Source organism: Furipterus horrens, unplaced genomic scaffold, assembly GCF_987537825.1.
Source record: "Furipterus horrens unplaced genomic scaffold, mFurHor1.1.pri manual_scaffold_5, whole genome shotgun sequence".
Classification (NCBI taxonomy): Eukaryota; Metazoa; Chordata; class Mammalia; order Chiroptera; family Furipteridae; genus Furipterus; species Furipterus horrens.
In genome coordinates this window covers 142,697,184-142,721,497 of record NW_028327175.1, presented here as the reverse complement: position 1 = coordinate 142,721,497, position 24,314 = coordinate 142,697,184, and the positions used below count along the sequence as shown (strand labels likewise).

Below are 24,314 nucleotides of genomic sequence, written 5' to 3'. Positions count from 1 at the left end.
ACAGCATTGAATGCTCACAAATAAACAGTTGTAGCTGTGGTTCTATATGTGACCCTAGGGAATTTTTCCATCATTGGGTTGGAAATACTAGGTTTAGAAAACACTAACATGCCAATTAATTTCTTCTATTCTTTTGGCCTTTGACTTGTTTATTCTAGGCTTGTGGCCACTAACATATCTGTGGATATATGCATTTGCCATTTTAAATAAAGGACAGGAAGGGAAGTTTTAAAGCTGATATACATGTATGTTTGTAATCCTTGTTATCCCCGGCTACATATGTTTGGATTTTTTTGTGTTTAACAAGACATACAGACATCCTTTAAACAATTCTGTGTAAGCTAACCATTCTGATAGACATTTAGTTAAATATAAACAAGTGTGTAAAACCCTACACGATGAATTGAAAATAAAATGGGAATCCCCTTAAACTTTATACTTCCAATTTCATAAGATGTTTCCCCATAGCTCCGGCATAAGTAAATGTATACAAATTCAGGAAATAATCTTCTAGTAAACAATAGAAAATTGTTCACAGAAGAGTATGTTCTGCCTTCCCCAGCTAGCTGAGAAAGTAAATGATAACATTTACCAGTAATCCAAGATACTTAAATAATAAACAGCGTATTACTTAGTTCCACAATACCTGTGAATGCTGAATATTAGAGGCTTTGAGACGGGTTTAAGAGAGTGGGAACAGGGCCAGGCTGTACCACTCGGTAGAATTTTCTACTGATTAGAGGGGCAAGGAGTAGATATAAGAATTAAGGTGTTGAATCAAATCTTCAAAGTAGACAAGATTTCATAATAGACATGGCGATCAGTGGAAAGGGCTGACATTAGGGGTAAGAAATAGGGAATAGGGTTGGGCCTAGAATATGGGGAAGGAGTGCTCCTAGTTCTAGGGAAAAAAATACACTTTGCCTACACAATTTCATTTTAGTGTGTGTGTGTGTGTGTGTGTGTGCGCACATGCGCGCGTGTGTGTGTGTTTCATACTGGATTGGCTTTGAGTCATGAAAGGGCGCAAATGGTAATCTTTTGTCTGGTAATCCACTTAATAGATTGAAGAAACTTAATAGATGAGTAGCTCTTGGAGAAAATGTATGGTATAGTATAGTATAATTAAATATTGATCTCTGGGCTAGTTATGAGGATCATGTGAGTGAATGCTGTAGTGAACGTCAGCTGCTCAGCATCCACCAGCTCTTTTATGGCAACAGTACCCAAATTTTGTTTTAGGGGATCACCCCTCCCCTACTTTCAGCCTTGATAAAAGAAGCCTAACTTAAACTGATCAGTTAATCCATTCCTACTGGTCATAATAATTGTTTCAGCAATGGATTCAGGCCAGGCCAATAAGATCAATGAGATTAAATTCCAAGACTAGTTTTAAGGTTTAGGGGAAATAAGCTCTTTCTTTCTTCCTTTTCTTCCTTTCTCTTCCTTCCTTCCTTCCTTCCTTCCTTGCTTCCTTCCTTCCTTCTTTCCTTCCTTTCTCTTTCTTCCTGTTTTCTTCCCTCCTTCCCTTCCTTCCTTCTTTCCTTCCTTCCTTTTATTTCCCCTTTTTTTTTTGTATATTGGCACTGAAATGCTTGGTACTACCTAGTGTCACCAAAAATAAATCCAATTTAGTAGACAATAGAGTCAAAAAATGGACAGAAGCCAAGCCTTCATGATGTTGACTAAGTCAATCCAGACATGCCTGAAGCTTTACTCCTGGATTTTCCAGGAACAATACCAATAAGTTTCCTTTCCTTCCTTGCTTAAGCTATCTGAGCTGGGTTTGATGTCACCTTCAACCTGAACTATTCTAAATATGTGAAGTATCTAGTACTGTGTCTGGCATAGGCATGCTTATTCCTATGAATACTAGGTTTCTTTCTTCTTCCCCCCCCCCACCTGCCCTTAATCTTAATTTATATATCTAGTCTATAAAGATAAATTTTACCAATTTCTTTAGAAAGCTTGAACAAATAATTATGAGAATATCTCCTTTTGGGCCTCCGTTTCTTCATATGTGAAATAAAGGAATTAGAAAAGTCCATTCTTTTAAGCTCCCTTTCAGCTTTAATTTTTCTATGAATCTGCAAAGTGGGGTTCCAGGTGGAAGAGACAATTTGAAAAGTAAATCTCATCCTTTGCCTAACCACTCCATGTTGTCACTAGGGTAGAAATTCCTGGTCCTTAGAGAAGAGAATAAATCTAGGAACTCACAAGACTGATGTGATGAAAACACTTCCCTTTGTCTGAGATTTCTCAATCCTTGAGTTTTCCTCAGATTTTAGGGTCTTAACTGCCATCCCACTTTTAAGCTTAATAATACAATGAGCTATCTTGTAGTATGGTGAGAAAAAGCACTACCTTGTTTAGTCTAATTTCAGCTCTGCTACACTTGTTCTTGACTCACAGATACTTGATTCACCTCCTGAAACGGATAAATAATTGACTCATGTCACAGCTCTGTGGAAAATTATCTGTAACTAATAAAAGTTAAATTAATATACCCAAGGTTATGAACATTTTGCTTTTTAAAGATATGTTAAGTTGGATTCAAGTTTATTCTGAAAATAACATTACTCTTGCTTACATGTATTTTGATATATGTAATCTTGAGTGTAAGAAAGGCCTCTCAGGATACCTAATAACTTGAGTGATCCTCATGAAGCGTGCTGTGTATGTGAATATCATGTGCCATGTCAGCAATGGTAGGAGAACTAGTTTTCCAAGGTTCTTCCACTTCCAGGATTCCTAATGGTGGGCAGTGGTAGAAGAGGATGGCTGGGGCTGGTGGTCGAAGCATGCATTGAGAATTTGGCCTTTAACCCAAATCTGAGAAGGGGATGATGGGTGGAGGCCAGTGAAATTTGAAATAACATATTGGTGTTATAATCACATCTTAAGGAAATATTGTAAAAGCCACTAGTATTTTCAATATGTAAATGACAGAAAGCAGAGCTTGGGAAGAATATGAAAAAGGAGAGTAGTTTCCAGATATTAGTCAATCTCAGTGTGTTTAAGGGTGGGTGGTAGGACAGAAGACTCCCTGGGAAGTTTTCATTAGGCTCTCCAGAATAGAGATCTTTAATTTTATCAAAAAAAGTATGACATAGAGACAAACACAGCTCAGGCAATAGTCCAGGTTTTACTTCATTTATCTAAGCTTTAGTTTCTTCATCTATAAAAATATAATAATATTTACATCAGAGTTGTGAGGGTGAAGTGCAATGAAACAAGTAAAGCACTTAGCACCATATCTGAATCTGACTTCCACTGCCTGGTTTAATAAAGATTATGGGTATGGAGTTTTACAAAGATTGAACAACATTGCTCTGGTTTTTAATTTCATTCTTTTTTAACTTTTCAAACTCCTGACAAAAGTTGTTCTAAATTCACACTACTGAAAACTTCTCTTTGTTGCTTATATAGAAATAAGTTGTAAGAGAGAAAAAAAAAATTTTCTTCTTTGTGATTTGAGACATAATTAACACATATACATGGGAATACACGTGTATACACTGAAATAGCAAGGGGGGGTGACAAGAGCTGTGAGGCAGACCTGTGGTTCCCCCACACCCAGACCTACATTGTGCATATAAGAGCTCAGGACTTCTAAATCTTTCTCCATTACATGAAATATTAGGTAATGCTTTCCCTCAGCCCCCATTCTCAGGACTTCAGATTTCTTTGAATTTCCAATCACATTTAATTAATTACTGAATTGAAAATTCTGAGTATTTTAAAATAATTCTAACCTTTTAGAGGAAGTCATTTCTTGATGGGTTTCCATTGCAGCAAACCAAGGAAACAAGAGTTCCAAACCATGGAAAAGATGAATCCTCGCAGATCAATAGAATCCCCGTTAGAGCAAGATCTGTGTCAGGGAAGTTTTCCACTTGCCCAAGAGCTCATGTTTGAGTCCAACCCTCTCCATCATTCTTTAGGCATTTGCCTTTATATGAATGAGCAGGACACAGATCTGGTTTTGTGAGACATCTCTCCAGAGGAGTGTCTTCAGGCAAGCTATATAAATAAGGAAGACACCCTCAGGTGACTGATCTCTAATTAGGGCATTGTTTCCACCTTCTTTGATGGAGCAGATATGGCCTCAGAGTCTATTACTGTCCCTTTAAAAAAAGGCACATTTTTATATTCTTGTAAGTGTAACTCAAAGACTGTAGAAGATCTGACTAGGATTACTGATCAGATGAAAAGGCAATGTCTCACAGAAATATCAATACTTCAAGTCCACAAACATTATATTGTATAGACTTTAAAATATATATCTTCAAAATTTTGCAGAAATAAATTAAGGGAAAAAAAGAACATCAGATTAAACATTGTTGAAATTTTGCTTATAAAGAATTCTAACTTTTTATTATCATCCTGGAATACGTTTTAATGTTACCCGTAGAATGGAAGCACTAGAGGGCTATCTTATTTACCTGAACATCTAGAAAAATGCCTGGCCAGTAGTTGGAGTTCAATAAACATTCACTGAATGTGTGACCGATGAATAACTTTTGTAGACATAAATAATTTTTGGAGCAAAGAGAACATATGTTCTTTTCCTTGGAAAAATTATTCCCTTACAGTCAATTTTTGGATCCTGATCCTTCACTATAAAAAGAAATGTGCCATAGAATTTCCTTAAAGTGATCCAAATTTGTAAGTATATTGAAAAATCATGGTCATAACATGAAATTGTTTTAAATGAGCATTTTTCTCTATGTAACATTAAATATTTGTAGAAAGTGTCTGTGGGAGACAGGAGAGTAAGATATTAATGATTACTAACAAATGAAATATTACTATAAGTGAGATACATTAAAATTTAAGCAAGGCTTTATAAAATTGGTAAAATATATAATCTATAGTATACCAATATATGAGGTTTATAGTACCTTCAGTCCTGGCTGGTTTGGCTCAGTGGATTGAGCGTCGGCCTGCGAGCTAAGTGTCACTGGTTCGATCTTCCAGTCAGGGCACATCAGAGAAGGAAAACTCTGACTCCAAAAAACCTCCGCTGCCTTGCGGCATACCTCTTCAGGGGAAAGGCTAAGGGAGTAAACCCCGACAGAAAATCCGGAGCTGGAGTCCCTAAGGCGGTTTGACGTTGTAGTCAACACCGGCAACTCCTGCGGCGCACCTGAAACCAAGTTGTATTGACTCCGTCTTTCCCTTGGACCCTTCAGCTGCGAAGAGAGGGGGGGTCTGCTGCATGGGCAACAGCAGACCCTCCATATCACCCTGCCCAGACTCTGTAGCTTCAGCTTCACTGGAGAGGACACTCCAGCGTCGTCGCAAGATGTCGATTCAACACGGGAGGAGACAGATACCGTGTCACTCCCGAGTCGGACTGCACAACCATTCTCGGCGGTGCAGATAGACTCTTAAGAAGCTACACCATCATCTCTCGAGACGGACGGCTGCCGCCGCCGCCGCCGATGACGACGATAGTACCTTCATCTGGCCAATTTTGTTTAATATTATGATATATATTTGAAATATTTTTTACATTCTCTGGCAGAGACAGTTCCTGCTCACTAAATATTCCATGAGCTCCCTGACAATTCCCAGTCTATTTGGTAGTTAAGGCAGGGTCATATAACTAGATTTGGTCAGTTGGCTATAAGGGGAAGTGAAGTGTGTCACGTTTCGTCCAAGGCTGTTAAAAGATGTGCTTCCTCCATGTCTTTCACTATGACATTCGGGGCTCGGGTTCCAGATGACAGAGCTACAAGAAGAAGTAGAGCTATTCAACCTGCATGTGATTCTGTAGCCACAATATGTGAAACACAGTGCCTTTAAGATTTAGGGGTCTGCCCATTAACCACCCTGATTTGCACATATTTCTTACTTGGAGAGTAGACTTTTCAAATGATATAGCTAGGAGATCAATGGATTTAAAAGCATCTCATATTTCAGATCAGAGATCCCAAATTATCTTTTGTTTCCCTCATTAATTTTTTTTCAATCAACAAACATTTAATTGAGAAGTTACCATATGTTAAGCACTATGCCAGGTGCTAGAGATACGAAGATCAGTAAAGTAATTCAGTCTCTCCATTTTCAGAATCAGAGAAGGCTGGAGGAGAAAGATGTTCTGAATTTCAAAGGCAGGAAATCAAGAGCCAGTGCTGCCCATGTGAAGTTTGATTTCAACATATATAATTGTTTAAAAAAGAATAAAACAACTCTGACAAGCATTTTCTGAATTTGACTTCCTATCCAGGGCTAGAATAATTTTTCTTTTATGTTCCTTGCATTAATCCCTTTAAAAATTTCATTGATTCTACCCACTTAAAGAAAGGGGCCACATTTAGTGGGACTCCACATATTTTGGGGACTGTTTGGGAAAAGCTTTTTCTTTGGCTACGACCTCCCAAGTTTTATGAAAACATCTATTTATCCTGAGACACAAAGAGATTTTCAGCCTGTTGCAGCTTTTATTGGCACTGCTAAAAGGAAAAATGGAAGGGTTTCGATAGTCTTTTAATTGGGCCCTACCCAGGTCCCTAGAGCAGAGAATTTGTCCTAACTCGCACTTGGTGTTACAGCCCTCACTGGAGGTCTTCCACAGTTTGTAAGAAAGCTCTGGTTTTCTATGATGACAGTCCACTAAAATGCTCCCCTTTCCAAATACTCATCAGCAGAAAAGCAGCCATCCCTTATTATACATCGTTATTTTGGCCTACTCAGCAATAATGCCTTATATGAAATTTTGTGTGTTAAGTGGTATTATGATTGGACTCTTCCTGAACTGGGCAAAGTTTTCCCCTTGAGCCAGCATACTGGTTTGCCTCTAAGGATATCACTGTATCGCTGTAGTTGCATAATTGGGTTCAACTTTAGATTTGGAACTGTTCAAAAGAATTCCATGAATGGATGAAATCTATCTCTGGGCTGGAGGATTTGACCTAAAGCTTTGCTCTCATTCTTTTAGTGTATTAAAAAGAAGTTTTAGCCTTGACATTATAAAAAGTTGAATTTTATAGACTCAGATTGATCAGATAATGAAGTTCTTATTTATGATAAATGTCAAAATGTTTCTGGCTCTTTTCATAGAGGAAACTTACTGGTTTACTGTGGACATTGTTATCTTCTTTAGTAATAAGACCAGTGAAATTATTCTTTCTGTTAAATTTTGACAGGAAAAAAAGCCCAAGATTAAGTCTGAGTAATTTGGTAAAATTTTTTGAATCAAAGGAACTAAAATTTTTATAATATTGTTAGCTACTCTAAGAAACCATTATTATGAGTATAGATAGTGGAAAAGGAATTTTGCTTTTAATAAAAAAGAGTAGATTAGGTTCAACTGAGCTTGAGTTTCTGAAATGCCTTTTCAGCCTCTATTAAATAATGTAAGGCTATATAACATCAACAACAAAGAATTCACTAGGTATATTGGATATTAGAAATCTAATTCAGTGAGGAAAACTATATTTTAAATTCATGGATGCTTCATTCTTTCAAACATGAATTTGGAATATTTTATACTGAAGAATTCCCCTAGTCTCACAAATCAGTTATAAATATTAATGAAATTGCACTATTTTTTCAGATCCTAATGTTTAATATTCATTCATATTATGCAGGGAATTCAATGTCCTGTACAGTACATGTGGATTCTTCTTATTATCTAAATGAACACGTATATGAAGTCTGTAGGTGCAATGATCATTAAAAACATCAGGGCCCATGTATCCTAAGGGGCATATCAAAGCCTTCTGAACTCACTCAATAACAAGAAAGTCACTGGTAATAAACCAAAGGTTTCTTTAAGCTAAATGGACTCAATAACATCACATCTGGGCAAAATGATGGATTGGTGATTCTGGACAGAGTAAAAATGCTAACTAATATAAAGTATTTATGAAACATGATGAAGCAATTTCCTGTGGTGAGATTCTGCAGTCAGTTTGAAACCTGCTCTTGAATTAATCTCAGCCTTTTGATTTGGTGACGACTTACTTCATAGTGTCTAACTCTTCTCAGAATGACTATAGTATAAATTTTGGGGGGATTATTCTTATTCAAAAAGTGACTCAAGATTGTGTAAAAAGAAAGAATGGCATCTAACCTAATGTCCTCGGAATTTAACACCTTAATGAGATATTGTTTAGCCATCCTAATGTATGTGTTATTATTTTTCACAAAGATAACATAATTTAACTAAATTTCCATTATTGGCAAACTTCTTCTTTCTCAAAATGAAAAAAAAAAGGTTACATAACTAATATGATGAAAGTATAAAATAATTTATATGGGACTATAAAGATAGCATTTACTATGTGCCTACTATGTGCTAAGCATGCTTCTAGAGATTTTTGATATACTCTATTTAATCCTTGTAACATTTCTGGAAGACTTTATTACCCTTATACTTACAGTACAGATTAGTGAAGCTTAGAGAGAGTAAGAAACTTAATCACGATCACAGAGCTATTAAGTTGAATCACATGAAAATGCTGGTATTCAACCATTTTTAATTTCCAAAGATAGCAATGTAATATAATATGGTTCAATCTAATTCTAGTGTTGAGTTATGATTTGAAACTAGATCTAGTATTGCAAAGTATTCATAGAACCATGCAGGATAAAATTGGTTATTTTTGACCACCCATGAAAACATCAAATTATGAATTATATAATAAAGAATTAATCACTGACCAAACTTGGGTTGATATAAACTATTACTTATGGCAGTGTTCCTATGTAAAATATAATTTCACTTTAATATCATTGCAATTTAAAAAAGGGATAACTGTTAAACCATGGCAAAGAAATGGCACACTTGCAGAACTTATCACATATTTTCTAAGTTACATATCTCAGCTGGAGCACAACTGTTCTTTAACTATTAAAAAGGGATATCTTTCACAAAAAGAACAATGGAATCCTTTGAAGTATAACCTTGGAAATCAAGGTCTGTGTCATAGGGCATCATTCAAAGCAGATGTATCATCCCTAGAGACCAAGGTAAAATTGTTAGTGAGAGTAGTTGTACCTCTCTGGGAAGAAGGCTCCATAAAATTTCCAGATCTTAACTGGTAATAACTCTGACACTTTATAAAGAATTGAGAGGACCCAAGATGGTGGAGGATTAAGTGGTAGCTACAATAACTGCCTCCCAGGACCAATCTGGAATTACAACTAAATTGTGGAGAAATCATCAGGAATAACCAATGAACAATAGCTGGAGAGAAGACTTATAACCATGGGCAGACAGAAGAAACCACTTCACCACAACATGACTGGCATGGAATACACAGCAGAAGTGAGAGGGCTGGCTGGGCTCCCACAAGCAGCAGTTTAAATGCTGGAGAAAAATTCCAATGGCCAGGGGGTTCCCCCTGAGAACTATGGGGTCTAAACTCCAAACTAGGCCCCCAGCCTACAGCATTAGAGCCAGAAAGGAACCCAGATAGCACCCATCTGTGAAAAATGGCAGGGTTTCTGCCTGCCAGGGAGAGACAGCTGAAGTTACAGAGAGCCTTTTAAAGGGACAATGCATAAAATTTCATTTGCAGCCACTTACCCTGGGCTCTGGCAAAGGGGAAGGGAGCACAGAGTGGACTAGAGACACTTAAAGTTTGGGGATGGGGGCCTTGGGAAGAGAACTGAGGGAGCAGCCCATAGGATCCTGTGTTGAGTCATCTCCCATACTGCAGGAGCCCTATTGTTCAGGCAGAGCAGTCTCCTCCAAGTAGCATCATCCTGAGGGGAAGCAACAGGTCTGCCCACAGAAATTACTCTGCTCCACCCTTTGGTTCTTAAACCTGACTGCTGATTACAGATTGACTAGATTAACAACTGAAGGAAACAGCTACAGACTGTGGATCTCTGGTAGTCTTGAACAGGCTGCCTAAGCCCAGACTAGGACAACATCTGACAGCACCAGGGACAGATCCAGAAAGAGTAAAAAGTGGTCAACACTAGAAAGTACTGAGATGAAGTCCAACATGGTCTTCTTAATGATTTGCATTATTTTCTCTCCTGCATAGCTTTTTAACATTCATTTCTTGTTCTTCAAGTTTGTGCATATGAAGTCACTAGTTTTTATATTATAGTTTATTTCAAATCTCATATTTTGCTCCTCTCTTCTTTATTCCATTTCACCTTTTTCTTTATTCTTCTTATTTTAATTTTAAATTCTATTTTCTCTCTTGCTAAGACTGCACTCTTACTATTTCTCCCCTCTCCAGCTTCTCAAAAAACATTTTTTCTTGTCATCAGTCATCTCACATTCTTGTTTCCATTATTAAAATATTCTTATTCTCTCTCCACTTCGATCAGTCTTAGCTTGTTAGCTGTGGATATGGTGGTGGTTGTTACATTTCTTTGATTTATTCCTAGATCTTCACTATCTTTGTATTTCAAATCTCAAACTTTACTGTTCCCTTCTCTTATTCAATTTTGCATTCCTCCTGCCCTTTCTTTTCTTTTCTTCATTTTAAATTGAATTTTCCCCTGCCTTATCCTTGTTTACATTTCTCACTCTTAGTATTCCTTTGCCTTCTATCTTCTCAAAATCACTTCCCTTACCTCGACATCTCTTAAGCTTTTCTTTCTCTTTCTTTCTTTCTTTCTTTCTTTCTTTCTTTCATCTTTCTTTCTTTCTTTCCTTATTATTCCCATCCCATCTATACTAATCTTTGCTCATTATTGTTGATAGTGTTGTGGTGGATCTTTTTCTCCATTTCAGTTGCTATCTTTTTTTTTCTCTCTTTCACTATTTGTATTTTTAAATTTCTTTTTAAACCTAATGTTATACACTTCCATTCTCTTACTTCATTCTGTCTTCTTCTTTCCCTTTTTTTAATTTATGATGTAACTTTTTCTTTCTTTCATTGCCTTGTCTCTAGTCTTCACTCTTATTATTGCTCCTCCCTCTATCCTCTCAAAATCATTTTACTTTCCATTAATCATCCCATATTCACTTTTCCTTTCTTATAATAGTCTTAATCACTTTACATGTTTATTAATACTGGCTCATTGCTATTGACAGTGTGCTTATGGGTGGGGAATATTTTTGCAGGTGTGGGTTTATTTCCTGGGCTGTTTGGTTTTGTTCTGGCAGCACCTCTACAACAGCAAACAAAACATGGTGGGCAGAGTGACTATCCGTCAGCCAGGCAGAAGGTAGAATCCACAAAAGAACAACCCAACAACTACCAAAACCAAATTCCAACCAGTAGCCCACATAAATAACATAAAGTACATCTCAAGAGCATCAGGTTCAGGAGATCAAGGAGATTGAACCACTGAGTCCCGCAGGCCTCCTACCAAAGAAGTTCACACCATGAAGACAAAGAGTCAAAGCAGAACAATCTAAGAAGCAGAAACAAACAAGAAGAGTCACCTAAATGGGGAGACAAAGAAATAACCCCCAATAGAAAGAAAAGGAGGAATTCCCAGAAGGAGTGCTAAATGAAATAGAGGCAAGCAAACAATCAGACAATGAGTTCAAAATCATGGTTATAAGGATACTCAACAAGCTCAGTGAGAACTACAAAAAACCCCAGGGGAGCTACAAGGAACTTACTGCAAAATACACCAGCATGAAAAAGGATGTAGAAACTATCAATAAGAACCAGAAGGATGGGGGGAGAGGGGAGGGAGAGAAGGGGGATAAGTAAGGGAAGGGTCTAGTCAAGGAACGTATATGAATGACTCATGGACATGGACAACGGCAAGGAATATAATTGTGGGAGAAGGGATGGGCTGAGAGGGGGGAGCAATGGGGGAAAAATGGGACAACTGTAATTGAATAACCAAAAAATAAAATTAAAAAAAAAAAAAGAACCAGAAGGAAATGAAGGATAAAATTTCTGAAACGAAGAACACAATAGAAGGAATTAAACATAGGCTAGATGAAGCAGAGGATTGGATCAGCGAGCTGGAAGACAAGGTAGGAAAAAATTTCCAGATAGAGCAATAAAACAAAAAAAGGCTAAAAAAGAATGAAGAGGGTTTAAGAGAAGGCAAGACAACATGAAACGTATAATATCTGTATCAGAGGGATACCAAAAGGAGAAAAGGAGCAAGTGACCTAAACCTGTTTGAAAAAGTAATGACAGAAAACTTCCCTAACTTGATGAGAGAAAAAGTCATACAAGTCTAGGAAGAATACAGGATCCCAATGACGATGAACCCAAAGAGGCTCAATTCAAGACACATCATAATTAAAATGACAAAATTCAAAAACAAAGAGAGAATCTTAAAGGCAGCAAGGGAGAAACCGCTTATAACATATAAAGGATCTCCAATAAGGTTATCAGCTGATTTTTCAGTAGAAACAATAAAAGCCAGAAGGGAATGGCAAGAAATATTCTAAGTAATGAAAAGCAAAGGCCTGCAACCAAAACTACTCTAGCCAGCAAGGCTCTCATTCAAAATGGAAGGCGAAATAAGGAGCTTCCCAGACCAAAACAAAAGGGGGGGCTAAAAGAGTATGTCTCCACCAAACCAGCATTGCAAGAGATGATTTAAGAAGATGAAGAAAAAGAGAGAAAGAGAGAGAAGAACACAGGTACAAAGGGAAAAATGGTAATGGCAAGTACCTATCAATAATAACCTTAAATATAAATGGATTAAACACTCCAATCAAAAGGAATAGGGTAGTTGAATGGATAAGAAAACATGACTCACATATATGCTGTATACAAGACACCCACCTCAGAACAAAAGATCTATACAGACTGAAAGTAAAGAGATGAAAAAATATTTCAAGCAAACAGAAATAAAAAAACTGGGGTAGCAATACATATATCTGACAAAATAATTTCAAAACAAAAGCTAGAAAAAGAGACAAAGAAGGACACTTTATAATACTTAAGGGAATAATTCATCAAGAAGATATAACCCTTGTAAACATATGTGCACCCAACATAGAAGCACCCAAATATATAAGGAAAATCTTGGAGGACTTCAAGAAGGATACTGACAGCAACACACTCATGGTAGGGGATTTTAACATCCTATTGTCAAAAATGGATAGATCTTCCAAGCAAAGAAACATCAAGGATATTAAGGCATTGAACAACACTCTAGACCAAATGGACTTAATTGACATATACAGAACCTTTCACCCCAAAAGAAAAAAATATACATTCTTTTCAAATGCTCATAGAACATTTTCAAAGATAGACCACATTGTAGGACACAAAACAAACTTCAACAAATTCAAGAAAACTGAAATTATATCAAGCATCTTCTCAGATCACAAAACCTAGAAACTGGAACCCAACCTCAAGTAAAGAACTCAAAAACATTCAAACTCATGGAGACTGAATAACATGTTATTAAATAAAGAATGGGCTAACAATGTTATCAAGGAAGAAATTCAAAACATTTTTGGAAACAAATGAAAAGTAACACACAACAACCCACAACCTATGAGACACAGTGAAGGCAGTCCTGAGAGGGAGATTCATAGCAATACAGATCTACCTAAAAAAGACAGAAAAATCTCAAATAACTTAACCCTACATCTACAAGAAATAGAGAAGAAACAACAAACAAAGCCCAGAACAAGTAGAAGGAATGAAATAATAAAGATCAGAGCAGAACTAAATGACATAGAGACTAAAAAACAATTCAAAGAATCAATAAATCCAGGAGCCAGTTCTTTGAAAAGATAAACAAAATCAACAAGCCTTTAACCAGACTCACGAAGAAAAAGAAGAGAGAGGACACAAATAAATAAAAAATGAAAGAGGAGAAATCACAACTGATAACACAGAAATACAAGGGATTGTAAAAAAATACTATGAACAACTATATGACAAGAAATTTGACAACCTGGGTGAAATGGACAAATTTCTGGAAACATATAATCTTTCAAAACTGAATCAAGAAGAAGCGGAATAACTGAGTAAACTGATAACAACTAGTGAAATTGAAGCAGTAAACAAAAAAACACCCAGCACACAAAATCCTGGACTGGATGGCTTCACAATTTTACCAAATATTTAGGGAAGAGTTAACGCCTATCTTTCTCAAACTATTTCAAAAAAATTCAAGAAGAGGGAAGACACCCAAACTCTTTCTATGAGGCCAGTATTATCATAATTCTAAAACCAGGTAAAGACACAAGAAAGAAAGAGAACTTCAGGCCAATATCGCTGATGTACATAGATGCTAAAATCCTCAACAAAATATTGGCAAACCGGATCCAGCAACACATTAAAAAGATCATACACCACAACCAAATGGGATTCACCCCAGAGATGCAAGAATGGTATAATATTTGCAAATCAAGAAACATAATATACCACATAAACAAAATGAAAGACAAAAATCACATGATCATATCAATAGATGCTGAAAAAGCATTTGATAAAGTACAGCACCCATTTATGATAAAAAAGCTCAACAAAGTGGGAATAGAGGGCACATACCTCAACATAATAAAGGCCATATATGAGAAACATGCAGCCAACATCATACCCAATGGGCAAAAACTAAAAGTTTTCCCCCTAAAATCGGGAACAACACAAGCGTGTCTACTTTCACCACTTTTATTCAACATAGTATTGGAAGTTCTAACCACAGTGATCAGACCAGAAAAAGAAATAAAAGGCATCCAAATTGGAAAGGAGGAAGTCAAACTGTCTTTATTTGCAGACGACAATATAATGCACCTAGAAACCCTATAGGCTCCACCAAATACTACTTGACATACTAAGTGAATTTGGCAAAATAGCAGGATACAAAGTCAATATTCAATTTTTGTACACATACAATGAAATATCAGAAACAGAAACTAGAAAAAATCCCATTTATTATATAGCAACATGAAAAATAAAGTACCAAGGAATAGACTTAACCAAGGAGGCAAAAGACCTGTACTCAGAAAACTACAGAACACTGAAGAAAGAAATGAAGGAAGGTACAAATAATGGAAGCATATACTATGTTCATGGGTGGGAAGAATTAACATCATTAAAATGTCCATGCTATCCAAACTAATCTATAGATTCAACACAATCCATATTAAAATACTAATGACACATATCACAGATTTATAACAAATATTACAAAAATTTATATGGAACCAAAAATGACCCCAAATAGCCTTACCAATTTTGAGAAAGAACAACAAAGTAGAAGGGATCACAATACCTGATATCAAACTATATTGCAAGGTCACTGTAATTAAAACAGTCTGGTACGGGCATAAGAACAGACATATAGATCAATGGAACAGAATAGAGAACCCAGAAATAAACCTGGGTCTATATGTCAATTAATATTTGACAAAGGGGGAGGAGCATAAAATGGAGTAAAGATAGCCTCTTCAACAAATGATGTTAAGAGATCTGCACAGAAACATGAAAAAAAGAAAGAAAGAAACTAGACCACCAACTTACACCATTCACCAGAATTGACTAAATATGGATAAAAGACTTAAATGTAAGCCGTGACACCATAAAAGTCCTAGAGGAAAACATAGGCAGTAAAATTGCAGATATCCCACATAGCAATATTTTCACCAATATATCCCTTAGGGCAAAGGAAATAAAAGAAGGAATAAACAAATGGGACTACATCAAACTAAAAAGTTTCTGCAAGGTGAAAGAAAACATCATCAGAATGAAAAGGGAACCAATCATATGGGAAAACATATTTGCCAATGATACCTTGGACAATGGCTTGATATCCAAAATATATAAAGAACTCATATGACTCAAAAACAGGAAGACAAACAATCCCATTAAAAATGGGCAAAGGACCTGAACAGACATTTCTCTAAGGAGGACACATGGAGAGTCCATAGGCATATGAAAGGATGCTCAACATCACTAGCCATCAGAGAGGTGCAAATTAAAACCATAATGAGATCACCTCACACCTGTCAGAATGGCCATCATTAACTAATCAACAAACAAATGCTGGTGAGAATGTGGAAAAAAGGGAACCCCCCTGCATTGTTGGTGGGAATGTAGACTTGTGCAACCACCGTGGAAAACAGTATGGGATTTCCTCAAAAAAAACTAAAAATGGAACTGCCTTTTGATCCAGCAATTTCACTGCTGGGGTTATACCCAAAGAATTCTGAAGCACCAATTCAAAAGAATCTATGTGCCCCCATGTTCATATAAGTGTTATTTATAATAGCAAAGTGCTAGAAACAGCCAAAGTGCCCATCAGTGGATGAGTGGATGAAAAACTGGTACATTTACACAATGGAATACTATTGTGTAGGAAAGAAAGGAACTCCTACCTTTTGCGACAGCATGGATGGAACTGGCAAGTATTATGCTAAGTGAAATAAGTCAGGCGGTGAAAGACAAATATCATATGATTTCACTTATAACAGGAACCTAATGGATAAAATAAACAAATAAGCAAAACAGAACCAGAGGCATGGAAACAAGGAACAGATTGACAGTGACCAGAGGAGAGGGGAAAGGGGGAAAAGGGAGGGAAGAAGGGAAGGGTCTAGTCAAGGACCATGTGTAAATGACCCATGGACATGGACAACAGGGTGGGATTGACTGTGTGGGGAGGGTGAGGCAGTAGAGAGCAATGGGGGAAAAACTGGGGCAATGTAATAGAACAACAATAAAAAAAAAAAGAATTGATACATCCAGTTTGTTAGGTATTCCCAATGTTGTAGACACAGCACAGATCCCCTAAAAAGGCTTCTAATCATTCTAATGGCCAAGACTCACGTATGCTTTTCAATGGCTTCTAAATTAAGCAATTAGAGAGTTTATTTGTTTTATATGACTTTTAAGAGCCATGGGAACAGACACCTAGATTGTCTTAGGATGAATAATTTGGTGACTAGCCATTACCTTTTCTTGCCTGCTAAGTGGGTGGCCAGTGCTTAAGTATTAATTGTCAGTGTTATTTCAGGAGTTGGGAAGGATATCTCAGAGCTGCATAAAGGACAACTGGCTAAGCAAATATTTATTGAACACTAAATACATATACTCTTATTCTGCCTGATGTTTGTGTCTATCTTTTATTTTCAATCTTGATCAAGATAAGAGAAATCAAGAGATGGGCAGCATGTATGATGTATAGTGGCATGTATTGCCATTAAATGAGAGAGTTTCTAATTCTGGAGAAAGCAGCAGGCAGGAAATATTAATTCTTTAGCTCACGAGACATTTAGATAGATCTGAGGAGGAACTCTTGAAAGTGAGAAAATGGTGAAATCATTTCTGAGGAATCTCTAGACAAAGGAAAGTTCCCACCTCTTTGGGACAGTGTTGTCAAGATCCCAAATAAAAAAGGGCCAGAATGAAGACTTCTCAAGCTCTCAACCAGCTCAACAGTCTTGACTGTCTCCTGGGACCTGAGGCTCACAAGCTGTCTGAGAGTTACACAGATTTACAAGAGCGTTCTCAACTTGCAAAGGTTTTGAGATACCTCCAGAATGATGAAAACCAGGCACTTTCTGGGAAGCAGAGCAGAGCACATCATTCTGAGCTCTGGCTTCCAATCCAGAGTGTTGACGGCTTCATTTCAGACCTCAAAGGACTTGACTTCAAGATCCTTTGAAACAGTTCCATTCCACAGGAAGCACCTTTTCCCAATTTTCAGCTCTCAACAGATTGACATGGTTGCCGGCATTGTGGAAACATCAAGTTGAGCTCGCTTCATTTGAGGTCCAAAGGATGAGGAGTTCTGTCTTGATTCATAATAAGGTTCTCAAACACATGCGAGGCTTGCCACATAAAAAGCAAACTCCAAATTTCTGTGTAGGGGCTAACCTAAAGAAACCATAAAGCTCCTATCTAATTTCATCCTGGATATTTCAGAAAGTACCTGCACTATCTTGATAACTTAACAATTCCCCAGTAAAAAGTGACCATGAATTTGAAGAAATTGTTCAATCCAGGACTACTTTGAGGTTGCAGGGTGTTGCAAAATGGGGTTGCAAAGTAAACTACATGGCCAACACGTTACAAATCTACACAGTTATCCCTCAGGTCAAGCCACAGCTTCTCACTATCTAATTTTCTCTTTCTTCTTTCCCATTCTCTGCTCCTTGCCTTCCCCCATTGTTTCAGGATGTCTGAAATTTTCTCCTCAATTAGGCAAAGCAATTTAGCTCTCCTCGCTCCCACTTCCAATCTGGCATTTAATCTCTTCTAGGTGCTAAGCAGATAAAAGAACCATCTCTTAATAGGATTGAATTATAAGTAGCAAAAATTGGATATTATCACATTTCATATAGCAGTTTCTTTATTAGACAATAGCTACACACCTAGTCAACATGATCTTTGTTAATGGGGAGGTCAGAGGGACTGTGGCAATTTCCACTTGTGAACCTCTGCTGATTTTACACTTCTTGCTATATACATGGCCTTCCTCACCTACTTACAAAACCAACAGGGAGATTTCCCTTGCTGTTTCATTTCTAAATTGGCAGCAGTGATGGCAGCCTCTGTCCATTTTTCTGTTCCTCTCATCTATGACCTGTAAATTTAGATCTGTGCATTTATTCATCATAAAGAGTCATCTGATTCTCATCCCCTCTCATCTTCCACTAATAGTGGATAAAAACAACATTCAGTTACTTTCACTTCTACCTCTTGTGTTCTGGACCTATTCTTGGCCAACCTGAAAGTCTTTTGTAAATCTCAGCCTGACAGTCAGAAGCTGAAGCCAATACCACAAGTGAAAACATCACTCTCAGAGGGCAGAGCAGACAGAACAAAGATGGAATGTTGACTCTATATTGTATATATTGTGTATATACCAGTGCATCCATTTATACTTATGAGGACTCTTACTTAATTCCAAGTCACTGGTTCAATAGAGCCTCATGTATCTATGTTTCAGAATTCTCACGAGTAGACTTCATGAAACCTTATGTTTTATGAGGGTGAGGACTATGGAATCCTCAGTTCTTAGCACAGTGCCTGGCACACAGAGGCATTCAATACAGATTTTTTCAGTCTATATTTGTAAATAATTAATTGTTCAACTGAATAAATTGAGAGTTTAAAACATATAAATCAAATATTTGTAAATTCAGTTTCTCTGAAACTTCCATAAGACATATTATTCCCAGTAATATGTTCCATAGAATATTTTCAAAGCTTATTTTTTGATGCTATATATTTAGCTGCTTTTCCACTTTCCCTCCATCTCTGGCACTGATTTTCATACTGAGTTAACTTGCTTGACAAGTGGGAGGACAAGTGCTATCTTGGATGTGAATCTTTCCCATTGAGAATAGCTTGATAGGGAAACCAGAGGCTGAAAGGGATCTGCTATTTGTTTTTACTTTGTGTGCAAATGTTCTCCTTACATTTCATTTTCTGAGTTATTTTATTTTCTGTAGATAACCCATTTTTGTTTTTAGAAGTCACAAATATGTGGAATAAAATTTTATTTTATAATTTGTGCTTATTAAATGACAGCAAATTGATATTTATTTTAAATATGATACATACAGATATATATTCATATACATTATATATATAATGTATATATATATAATGTGTGTGTATATATATATATATAGATATATATAGATATATCTATATATCTATATATATCTCCACACAAATAAAGGGTGGGTGTAGGATAGTGTAAGTGACAAAAAAGAGATAACTTTCACTGGTCTAGTAAAATATCAATATTAATAAAATATAGTGGAGTTACAGTATGTGAATATTATGTGGATTTACGTAGACATACTTAGCATCCTGCCCCAGGTAATGAGAAAAAATAGTTTAAATGCAAGGCAGTTAGATTTTACATTAAGGAATGCTACTACTGGAGGCCACCCATAATTTAAAATTTGCATAATCCAAGATTAATTTTTCAATAAAACTGACACAGGAATGCAGGTGTTTCTTGGCTGTCTGAAGCGGCACTACCACGGGCTGTAGCAAAAACATGGTTTTCCATTAACCTGACCCCCTAGCTTTAAAATTAGATGATTATTAACATTAAAAAAATTTTTTGTATTTCTATTATTTCAAATGTTGCCGATTATGTGAGAAGTTATTAATATTTTAATGCTACACTATTTCAAATTTGCATAACTATGATTTTTTTAAATTGCTACTGCATTGGGTAGTATTGGTGCTTTCACCCACCAGCCCACTCCATTTGTACAGAGAATTTAATCTGTTAGGAAATATGACTGCTATTTCTTTCTTTCCTGTATGCCTTTCATAGTAGAAAATATCACTCTGCCCTATAAAAGAAAACCAAGTATTACATCTGGCCTTACCCAAAGAAACTGAAATCTTTGTTGGAAAAATACTGAATTTACTGCAAGTTACATCACTTTCCAAAATGTCATGTAGTTTCAAGGGATTTTCAAAGATAATTTTGAATATACACGATTCTTCTCTTTATGTACCAAATTTAGAACTTTGCCTCCCACATAAGATGTGAATGTACTTGAAGAGAAAAGGCATTATTTGTTGCCAACCCAGCATTCACTACTTTGTTCTTTCTGCCAAAACAAACAAACAAACAAACAAACAAAAACCCTATTTTGTTCAGGTATCTACTCCTCACATGGTTAAAGAGAAAATTATCCTAATAACATTTTCAGGAATAAATCTTAATTTTTCTAGGCTCATCACAATAGTCTTCCTCTTTGCCAGTAGCTTGTTTCAGACTGCTTGAGTAACCCAATTTTGACCTATGAGATACAGGATAAAATCAGTTGAGGAGTTTCTGGAAATATTTTCTTGATTCTTAGACAGCAATAGTCCCTCTTCTTCTTAAGCATGTTGTTGGGTCTTGACGTGAATCCACAGTTATTGCTATCTCTCTACTAGTCCTTTGAGGATGTCAACATAAAAAGTGGAAGACAGAGTACAGGTCCTTGAAGATATTGCTCAGTTCTTGAATCAACCAATCCTGAAGTTTCCCAACTTCTTCCCTGTAGGTAATGTATCAGTAAGCTTGGGCTGTCATAACAAAATACCATAGACTGGCTGGCTTAAACACCAGAAATTTATTTCTCTCAGTTCTAGAAGTTGGGAAGTGCAACAACAGGGTACTGACTGATTTGGTTTTTGGTGAGAACTCTTCCTGGCTTGCAAACAGCTCACCTTCTCACCTTATAACTATCCTCACTTGGCCTTTCCTCAGTGTGTGCACCTCTCTCTCTCTCTTCCTCAATTTATATGGCCGCCAATCCAATTGGATTGAGAACCCAGCCTTATGACCTCACTTAACCTTAATTATTCCTTAACAGCTCTATCTCCAAATATAATCACATTGGGTATTAAAGCTTCAACATATGAATTTTGGGAGTATACAGATCAGTTTATATCAGATAATATAACAAATGTCCTCATGTAGTTTAAACAAGTTTAAATGGTTTCTTTTTCTATTATATATTACTGAATACATCCTTACAGACATCAGGTCTTATGAAGCAATGCACAAAGGATAGTGTTTAATTCATGACATATAACATGAGAAATCCAAGGGCTATTTTCTTTTTCTTAGAGAGAACAAAGCAGCTGTAGAGTTAAAAATGGTTAGTGCACTCTGGCCAAAATGGCAGTATAGGTAAACACGACTCGCCTCCTCGCACAACCACATCAAAATTACAGCTAAAATACAGAACAACCATCACTCAGAACTGTCAAAAACTGAGTTAGATGGAAGTTTGACAACTACAGAACCACATCCATCCAGAATGGTGAGAATGGTGGAGACATGGAACTAAACAAAATGGAGATTAACAATCTGTCAGATGCAAAGTTCAAAGCACTGGTTATAAGGATGCTCAGGGAACTTAGTGAGGACCTTAGCAGCATAAAAGTGAACCAGTCAGAAAAGAAGGATACACTAATCAAAATAAAGAACAATTTACAGGGAAACAATGGTAGAGTGGATGAAATCGAGAATCATATCAATGATTTGGAAGACACGGAAGCAAAACACAACCAATCAGAACAACAAGAAATAAAAAGAATTAAAAAAAATGAGGATAGTGTAAGGAGCCTCTGGAAAACATCAAGCATTCCAACATTTGCATAATAGGGGTGCCAGAAGGAGAAGAGAAAGAGCAAGAAATTGGAAATCTACTTGAAAAAAATTTTGACAGAAAACTTCCTTAATTTGGTGAACGAAATAGACATTCAAGTCCAGGAAGCACAGAGAGTCCCAAGCAAGATGGATGCAAAGAGGCCTACTCTAAGACACATCATAATGAAAATGCTAAAGGTTAAAGATAAAGAGTCTTAAAAGCAGCAAGAGAAAAGCAGTTAGTTACCTACAAGGGAGTTCCCATAAGGCTGTCAGCTGACTTCTCTAAAGAAACTTTGCAGGCTAGAATGGATCAGCAAGAAATATTCAAAGTCATGAAAAGCAGGGATCTACAGCCAAAATTCCTCTACCCAGCAAAGCTATCACTTAGAATTGAAGGACCGATAAAAAGCTTCCCAGACAAGAAAAAACTAAAGGAGTTCATCATTACCAAACCATTATTATATGAAACGTTAAAGGGACTTTCTTAAGAAAGAGATCAAAATTATGAGCAATAAAATAGCAATAAATACATATCTATCAACAATTGAATCTATAAAACAAACTAAGCAAACAAGGAGAACAGAGACAGAATCAAGGATGCAGAGACCATTTTGATGGTTGCCTGATGGGAGTTGGGTGTAGAAAAATGGGTGAAGAGGTGAGGGGATTAAGAAGTACAAATAGGTAGTTACAGAATAGTCATGGGGAGGTAAAGCACAGTGTAGGAAATGGAGTAGCCAAAGAACGTATACGCATGACCTGTGGACATGAATAATGGTGTAGGGATTGCCTGACAGAGTGGAGGGTGCTGGGTGGAGAGGGGCAAATGGGGGGAGGAGTTGGGACAACTGTAATACCATAACCAAGAAAATATAATTAAAATTTAAATTAAATTAAATTTTGAAGAGATGGTTAGTCCATTGCTGTTACAGGGCATTTCATGAACTGCTGATTGTACAAATATGTGGTATCATATTAACAATAACAGTCCAGCCCTTAGGGAGTTTTAAGTTATAAAAGAAACATTTTTCTAAGATCATGTGCTCTGATATAAAACCATACTCCAGCCCAGTTCTATCATTATAAGATTCTGGCAAGCCACAAGACAAGAGTTGGTGATTTTATCAAGCAAGACTTCTAACTAATGGCTCAATGAAACCATCACTGCATCATAAAACACTAACAGATTGAAACGACGATCCCTTTCAAGAATTTCGTAATTTTAGATTATTACAATTTATTCCTCGAAGATCATTATCTCAGGGATCACCACAATCCTACAAATAAGAATATACTTTCACCTTTATGCCTGAAATGAATCAGGTCTTGCAATTCAAGTCTAATTTTTATAACTATCTTTAACAAAAAGGGTGGAGTGCAGATTTTATCCCATTCTAGTAAAGCTCTTATGAAACATTTTTCCTTATCATTAAGTTGCATTGTATACAAAGTAGTTTTATGTACTCTCCCAGAAGAAAATTAAATAAGTAAAATTATATTAAAGTGAAAGATTTTCCTAACAGCGTAAATTTTACCTTTTGCTCCCCTACCCTGGGACGTAGAAACAAGAGCAGCATTTATCAAATTAAAAAACAAACAACTAAGCAAATAAAAACAAGTTCAGCCAAGAAACAAATGATGAAAAATATGTTTGCATGTAGATGAATCCGTATTAAAGCCATGGAACGTGGGCCATTTTGAAATCTTAAGCCTTCTGACATTGTTTTCATGAACTCAGTAATACAAACCATGTTGTGAATGATTTTTCTGAAAAACTTTTCTGGTTTCACTGTGTACTTTATTATTGGCCAAATGTGACATTAAATTTTATCCCCTGTGGCTTGGAGTTAAATACTTGCTCTGTGCAGAATGGCAACACTCAATTAAACAGGATTTTTCATGATCTACATCCACCATTGTTACTGTATTTAAGGGAACTAATGAGGGTACTGACCTATATTGCGTTTCTTATTATCAATGGAGATGAAGCGTATGCAGGGATTACTGGTGATGTACTGTCCAGCCCAAGGGACATCAATCTTCGTGCCAGCTTCAAAGAAGAGACCCAGAGCGTAGCGAGAGGAGTAGCTCACTGACTCCAATTGTTGCCTTTGGCATTCGCTAATTACTGTGGAAGAAAAAGCACAGGACATCAAACTTGAAAATATCATCTTTCCTTTTAGTACATGAAATACAAAAGTCCTTAAACTAGTTCCAACTGTTTCCACCAATTCCATCTCACTTATGATGAACTTTGAAAGGTAATGTGAAATAGCGTCAGCTTTCATTTCTTTCAGAATGATTACTGACCTTGGCACGATTGTTTTTACCATAGT

General features: G+C 36.5%; 1 protein-coding gene across 2 annotated transcripts in view; it reads right to left on the bottom strand.

Moving 5' to 3' along the window:
* The window catches only part of RNLS (renalase, FAD dependent amine oxidase), a 275,262-nt gene that overhangs the window by 58,736 nt on the left and 192,212 nt on the right, over positions 1-24,314 (bottom strand). Inside the window, exon 5 of one of the 2 annotated variants that reach the window (XM_090279268.1) lies at positions 23,933-24,106. The exons of the other annotated variant lie outside the window; for it this stretch is intronic. Within the exon in view, the coding sequence (XP_090135394.1) occupies positions 23,933-24,106 (174 nt within the window). The remainder of the gene's footprint in view (positions 1-23,932; positions 24,107-24,314) is intronic. 2 annotated transcript variants of the gene reach the window in all.